This window comes from Xenopus laevis, chromosome 2L (assembly GCF_017654675.1).
Source record: "Xenopus laevis strain J_2021 chromosome 2L, Xenopus_laevis_v10.1, whole genome shotgun sequence".
NCBI classification, from domain to species: Eukaryota; Metazoa; Chordata; class Amphibia; order Anura; family Pipidae; genus Xenopus; species Xenopus laevis.
The window spans coordinates 7501004-7509159 of NC_054373.1; the positions used below are offsets into that span (position 1 = coordinate 7501004).

At 39.6% G+C, this 8156-nt stretch overlaps 1 protein-coding gene across 1 annotated transcript; it reads left to right on the plus strand.

The window, feature by feature from the left end:
- Positions 1–3945: 3945 nt before the first annotated feature.
- Positions 3946–7666, plus strand: LOC108707395 (cell surface glycoprotein CD200 receptor 1; the record flags this gene model as incomplete). Its single annotated transcript, XM_018245407.2, has 2 exons — positions 3946–4291; positions 7368–7666. Coding segments are annotated over 2 exons (645 nt in total), but the record flags the coding sequence as incomplete, so codon positions are not given.
- Positions 7667–8156: the final 490 nt, after the last annotated feature.

Consider the following 8156-nt stretch of genomic DNA (forward strand, 5'->3'; position numbering starts at 1 on the left):
AGATCTTAAGAAACCAGTACAATATTTTCTTCTTTAGTGCACACTCTCTGGCTGGCTGATTATCAGCCATTTTTACTGGTCAGCATGGGGGGGCGGCGACAAGGGTGGGTGACATTATGGGGGCGGGGTAATGACTAAACGGGCAGAGCTATGATGTCACAGATAGCTCGAGCAGGATATGGGAAGAGATTGAGCGGATCAGGGTAGTGCCAAATTTTGCCAAGTGGCATTTGGGGGGTGTGACAAAATGGGATGATCTTTTTGTCCTGCTTTACATTTTTCAAATATTGGGAAGTATGCAGTTACAGTAGTGTATGTGAGAGGCAGAGTGTATCACCCTTTATAGCCACAACACAAACACCAGTTATGGACCCCAAAATATGCTGAAAAACTCTACCTCGGCTTATACTTGCAAAAACGGTCGCCGGCGCCCAAAAATAGTCGCCGGCGCCCAAAAATAGTTGCCGGCGCCCAAGAATAGTTGCCAGCACCCAAGAATAGTCGCCGGCGCCCAAGAATAGTTGCCAGCACCCAAGAATAGTCACCGGCGTCCAAGAATAGTCTCCAAAAATATTCGCCGGCGTCCAAGAATGGTCGCCAGCACCCAAGAATAGTCACCGGCGTCCAAGAATAGTCACCGGCGTCCAAGAATAGTCTCCAAAAATATTCGCCGGCGTCCAAGAATGGTCGCCGGCATCCAAAAACGAGACGCCGGCACCTCCAATGGAAGCAGAAACCCTAAATTTTTTGATTGAAACTTATCAGAAGCTGCTGCATTTCTCACCCTCGGCTTATATCGAGTCAATAAGCTTTCCCAGTTTTTGGAGGTAAAATTAGGTACCTCGGCTTATACTCGGGACGGCTTATACTCGAGTATATACGGTAACATACATTTTCATATCTTGCCTTAATAGTCATAACCCTAAAGGGAGAAAATACATCTGTTATGAATAATACACTGACTCTGCAAGGGGAACGTTTATGTTTTAGTTATTAGGGAATAGTTATAGTAGACTCCTACTTTAGGGTGTTCAGCCATCTTTGTTTCCATCCTTTTTATTTTTTTAAATTAAACTCAACATGATTTCAATTAAGCACTGTCTGTCTGTCTGTCATTATTTTCAGTTCAACCTTCAGTGACGTTGGAGCTAAACAAACTTGGGGTTCCTGAGTGCCGGGCACATGGGGGGAATCCAGCAGCAAATATGTGGTGGATGGCAGAAGCAGTTGGTTCCATCAGTACAAACACAGCAATGCAGCCAGATAGGAGCTGGACAGTTACCAGCACATACACTGTAACCAGCAACAATGTCACCCAAGTCACTTGTCTTGTGTCTCATCCCACATTTGTACAACCTCACACGTGGCAACCCTAAAGAGAGGGAAGATTCCAGAGATCAAAATAGTGACAATAAACATATTTTTATATTTAAAAACAAAAACCTTGTGGGGTGGTATCTATGTGATACCCTTTAATATTCCTGTCTGGAAAAAGGCCACACCTCTAAATCACCCTTCCCAGCAGAATTCTTGTTATATTATTTGGCTCTGTCCTGGGTTAGAATCAGAAATTACTGATTGCCTGAGTGTTTATTATTGAACAACAGTGGGAACACGATTTGGCAGCCCCCCTCAAAAAGGGGAACACTCATGTGCTTATAATGTACAAATATTGTTTATAATAAAAATTCTCTGTTTTGTTCCTGTGTTTTTATTGCATGCTTCATTGTTACATAAATACTGTATAGGTGCGACTCCTGACTCATGGCAGTACAATACATAGAAAAAACAACCTAACTATTAATAAGGAAGGTGGTTTATATTTATACAGATGTGGTCAGTAAATACACTTCCCTTATGTCACCAGTCACTAAGGAAGCAGCACTGACCATAGTCACACACATCATTTACAGCGGAACATTCAAGATGAAGTCGCACTTACCTGCTCTCATCTGTTTGGCCTTTATACATGGGAATGCAGGTAAGAATCACTATATGATTATTTAAAACACAAAACTTAGCAATACAAGTATGGAATCCGTTATCCTGAAACCCGTTATCAAGAGAGGTCCAAATTACGGAAAGGCCACCTCCCATAAACTCCATTTTAAATGAAATAATTACATTTTTACAAAACGTATTCCTTTTTTCTCTATAATAATAAAACAGTACCTTGTACTTTATCCTATTTAAGATACAATCAATCCTTATTAGAGGCAAACCCAGCCTATTGGGTTTATTATTTAAATAATAACTTATGGAACGATCCCAAAAACCCCCAGGTCCTGAGCATTCTAGATAACAGGTCCAATACCTGTACATAATGTAAAGTGATCCTAAATAGATAAAAATAAGAATGAAATCTGAAGTACAACACAATGCATTTTCAGCAAAATGTCTTGAATCAGCCCTGATATAAGGTACCTACTGTAGGAAGTTCTACCAGTTCTCTGTTTGTATTCCTACATAGTTAAGTTGGGTTGAAAAAAGACTTACACCTACAAACAAACAAACCCCAGTGCATTAAATACATATACTGATACCAACCTATCTATACACTAAAATAGATATTTTTTCTATTATGTTTGCCTCTTGATCCCAACCTTACTTTCTCCCTGTACTTCACTCTGTCCCTATCCATTGTGACCCAGGCAGCCCCTGCCACTGACATAGCTCTGTTATTAGGCTTGAAAATCTGCCCATGTTCCACCCTACAACAACCTGCCCTCACCGTGAACAACCATTTTATCATGCTCTAAATTGTTGGCCTCTTGTGTCTTAAGGAGACATTTGACACAATTACATTCCACTGTATAACTAGAATTTATATTATTTTTTTCCCAAGTGCATAACCTTGAATTTATCTCCATTAAATTGCATTTGCCAGTTTGCTACCCTGTCTGTTAAAATCATGTCCAACACACAGACAGGACCTTCAACGAGGGCTCATCTGACTACTGAACTTCTCTCATTATGTAACAAAATCTTTCTTAAAGGAAAACTATACCCCCCAAACAATGTAGGTCTCTATTAAAAGATACTGAGTAAAACAGCTCATGTGTAAAACCCTGCTTCATGTAAATGAACCATTAAAATAATAATATACTTTTCTAGTAGTATGTGCCATTGAGTAATCATAAATAGAAAATTGCCATTTTAAAAAATAAGGGCCGCCCCCTGAGATCGTAAGATTCACTGTGCTCACATACAAACCACATGTAAGGTCACATGAGCCAATTAACAGACAGAGTTCTGCCTTTTGCTTCCTCACTTCTTCCTGTTACAGTTAGAGCTGCAGTATTTCTGGTCAGGTGATCTCTGAGGCAGCACAGATAGAGTCACGCAATGGTGGTTCAAGGCAAGAGATGTAAAAGGGCAATATTTATGTAAATATATATTCCAGTTTGGTAAGATTCTTTAATATGTCATTCAATTTGATATAAACTATCTGTTGCTTAAGTATTCATTTTGGGGGTATAGTTTTCCTTTAAAATGAACTAAAGGAGCATGGGTAATGATATGCCAATATGTCAAGACCAAGACACTTTTTCCATCTTTCAGAAAGTAGTCTTTTCTACATAGCCAGTACTCACCAAAGTCCAGCACTTTTGTTACTCCTTTCAGAGGGTGATTTACTCACTGACGTGCTCTCATGCCTCCTCTCACTGGAGACTGCAGGTAACCTCATGGTACTGTCTTTTTACCCTATGAAAAGCATCAGTCACTCTGACTCTTGTTGGGGTTAGATGTCCACTGTCATCTCCTCTCCAAGCCCAACATCTCCCAGGACAAGATGACAGCTGGAAGTATTTTAAAGGGTTCTGGGCACTGAGTACGGCTACTTGTCATGTAAAAAGGTAATTTCGATTATAATAGTAATATGGTTTAGGCATTTACAGCCTTGATTTAATTCTATAATGGTGGATTGAGGATACATACTGAATATATCTGTTTAAACACTGTACAACTTTCTGTTTTGCAGAACCTCCAGCGTCAGTGACAAAGTCAGTTTGGGTCTGGGCCGGCAATACTACAGTACTGAGGTGTCTCCATGATCCCAAGGACAGTTTGATAATGGTCACATGGAAGGTGCCCCTACTATATAATTCTCACTGTTCCCTGTCACTGAGTTGGGAAAACCTGACCAAGAACAACTGCAGTGAGAGGATGAGACAGGAGAATACGTCCCTCAGGATAGAGAATACGGCAGTAACAGACCAAGGCAACTACTCCTGTGAGATTGTAACTGCCCTTGGGACCTTCCTCACCTCCGTTTTATTAGAAGTGTTAGGTGAGTGTGTGTAGATTCCTTTTCAGCTCCATATAAAATCACACTCACATACTTCTCATTCTTTCTCACATTTTTGTGTATGCTATTGAGTTGCTAGAATTAGAGATATATGAACTTTTTTTATAAGGACAGTTTTGCAGCAAAATGTGTGGTTTTGTGTGTGGCAAACTCTTTCACAACTCCACTCTAGTATTTATCCATGCAGACAACATTAATTTGCCCCTCAACTCCCGGATCAACTAATGAGATTGGAGACCACCCCCTGTCTTTATAAAAAAGCTACCTTCATCTCAATAACAGTCTCAAAGCCAATAACAATTTCAAATCTCTAAACTGGGAGGTCTGCAATAGTGGTGTGTGGGTTGAGAAATTCTAGACCTGCATTGGATCCTAACCAGCCCCCTCCCAACCCGAACCCGGCCCCATCGTTCCGCCTCTATTTTTAGTCGCGAGTCTATAAAATTATTTGGTGGAAGCCGGCAGGTCGGAGAGAGCAGGAGAAGAGCTCGACACTGACCCGGGTTGTGCAGGAGCCGCCCCGTAGCCGCCCAACCAGCGACAATATCATATAAATGGAGATGTTGGCACTGTGTTTGGAAGAGATTTGCAACGAGAGGGTTTTTCTATGAAGAACAGCAGTATCATAGTGGAAAGGAGCTTCTCTAGCAATGTATATGCTATTGCACAGTCAAAAACATCTGAACCTCATTGTAATTGAATCCTATTGGTTCAATTGCATTATGCAAAACAAGTCGTGTTTTTAAACTTTTCTGTTACTTTTGAGATTACTCACAATCTCTTTGGTTTTTATCATATGCACCGTTAGACTGGGGTGAACAGTGAGTTTTTTCTCCCTTATTTTTGATTTACTATTGCTACTAAACCATAATATACTTAGCTAGTGCCTATAACTGAATTGACATATTCACATAATTTTTCTATTTTTGCCTTATGCAAAACAAGTTGCCCTGACATGCTCATCTCTAGATAGAATCGGAGAAACCCTTCACCATAAAGCATGCCCCCATATGATCCCACAATAAGTACGGAACTTCTTTTGTTTCATCTCCAACAGGCATATTCTATAATCAACAGTGAGACAACTTTCCTTGTGCTTTCTCTGTAAATTTACCAGTAAGGAACAAAAAAACGTACTAAAAGAAATGTAAACCCCAGTCAAAACATATTAATGTAAAATCTGAGCACTTTTGAAATTTACATAGATTTTTCTAATTTTGGAATGAGAACTTTTTACTCAGGTAATATACTAAAATTGAAGCAACAGCATCATCTGCTGGTAAGTTCTTCCAACCAGGCAGATAGTCAAGAAAACATCCAAAAAAACAAGAATGTAGAGACATATGACCCTCATCTACTTTTTTTTAGGGATGCACCGAATCCACTATTTTGGATTCGGCCGAACCCCCGAATCCTTTTGTGAAAGATTCGGCCGAATACCGAACCGAATCCGAACCCTAATTTGCATATGCAAATTAAGGGTGGGAAGGGGGAAAACTATTTTACTTCCTTGTTTTCTGACAAAAAGTCATGTGATTTCCCTCGATTCGGATTCGATTTGGCCAGGCAGAAGGATTCAGCTGAATCCGAATCCTGCTGAAAAAGGCCGAATCCTGGCTGAATCCCCAACTGAATCCTGGATTCAGTGCATCTCTATTTTTTTTCTGTCTCATTGATTGGAAGAACTGACCAGCAGATGGCACTGTTGTTTCAATTCTATGCTTTTAGTGTAAAAATTGCTAAAATTTTGAAAATTTAAAAGAAAAGATTTTGAGAAGTACAAAAATCTCTAAAGGGGAAATGTCTTCAGTAAAGCACACTTGCACCATACAAAGAAAAAAGTGATGCTTTTGTTAAAAGAAATGCATGAGTTTATAGTGTGCCAATGTTTTTGGACTGTTACTATACAGCTGGGATATTTATTTCCCAAGACTGCACAAAAAACTGATAATTAGAATATAGTAGAGTTAAAGGAAAACTATACCCAACAAACAATGCAGGTCTCTATAAAAAGATATTGCATAAAACAGCTCATGTGTAAAATCCTGCTTCATGTAAATAAACCATTTTCATAATAATATACTTTTCTAGTAGTATGTGCCATTGGGTAATCATAAATAGAAAATTGCCATTTTAAAAAATAAGGGCCGCCCCCTGGGATCGTAGGATTGACTGTACTCACAAACATACCAACAAACCATACATGTTAGGTCACATGAGCCGATTAACAGACAGAGTTGTGTCTTTTGCTTCCACACTTCTTCCTGTTACAGTTAGAGCTGCGGTATTTCTGGTCAGGTGATCTCTTCCTGTTACAGTTAGAGCTGCAGTATTTCTGGTCAGGTGATCTCTTCCTGTTACAGTTAGAGCTGCAGTATTTCTGGTCAGGTGATCTCTTCCTGTTACAGTTAGAGCTGCAGTATTTCTGGTCAGGTGATCTCTTCCTGTTACAGTTAGAGCTGCAGTATTTCTGGTCAGGTGATCTCTTCCTGTTACAGTTAGAGCTGCAGTATTTCTGGTCAGGTGATCTCTTCCTGTTACAGTTCGAGCTGCAGTATTTCTGGTCAGGTGATCTCTTCCTGTTACAGTTCGAGCTGCAGTATTTCTGGTCAGGTGATCTCTGAGGCAGCACACAGACCATCACTAAATGGTGGTTCAAGGCAAGAGATGTAAAAGGGCAATATTTACTTAAATATATATTCCAATTTGGTAAGATTCTTTAATATGCCACTTAATATGATATAAACTATCTGTTGCTTAAGTATTCATTTTGGGGGTATAGTTTTCCTTTAAGTCTTAATCAACCAGACTTTCTAATATTTTCTTGAAAACTCATCCGAGCGGCTTCTTCAGTTCAACTGAGCGTCAAGGAATTCCTAAATGAAGAAGCCTCTCGGATCAGTGGTGAAATGTTTGCAAAAAACTCAGAAGGTCCAGTTGCTTCAGACTTATTTTTTACTAGAGACTGTATATCATGATCCGGATGAATGAAAATCTTCATAGACAAAAAACAGATAATATTTCAAACAAGCAATTGTCTTTTTTTTGTAATTTTCAGTTCAGCCTTCAGTGACGTTGGAGCTAAACAAACTTGGGGTTCCTGAGTGCCGGGCACATGGGGGGAATCCAGCAGCAAATATGTGGTGGACGCCAGAAGCAGTTGGTTCCATCAGTACAAACACAGCAATGCAGCCAGATAGGAGCTGGACAGTTACCAGCACATACACTGTAACCAGCAACAATGTCACCCAAGTCACTTGTCTTGTGTCTCATCCCACATTTGTACAACCTCACGTCTCATCCATCAGAATATCCAGCAGCTTGGGTCTGTCATTATTTCTGTATGAATTAAATTAATGATGCTTCTGTCATGTAGATAAACCTGAATATAAACATTTCTAAAAGGTCACTATATGGATGACTGATAAATGAGGGATTTACTAACAGCCTTTGAATATGTTACTAAACACACTGCTCTCACAGAAATGCCTGTTTTCTATTAAATACAATTAACCCTATTATAGGTATTACTATTTATATAGCAACATCATTCACAGTAGTTGGCAATGAATGGGGTTTTTAACTTCTGATTTTGCCACAGTACAATGGGCACATGTTCATCGATATTGTCCTTGCCTCGGAATTCCATAACTGAAGAGCATGGGAAGTAAAGAACCCTTTTCTATGCTGATGGTGAAAACCTCCTTTCCTCCAGCCTCTCCCCATGTCTGTTTGTTATCCGCAAAGTCCTACAGAGGCAAAAGTCCATTATCTAAATGTTTTTATTTCCTTTGTCTGTGTTTGTTGTTCATCATATTCCTTCTCAGGGGGTAAATGATAGCAATGC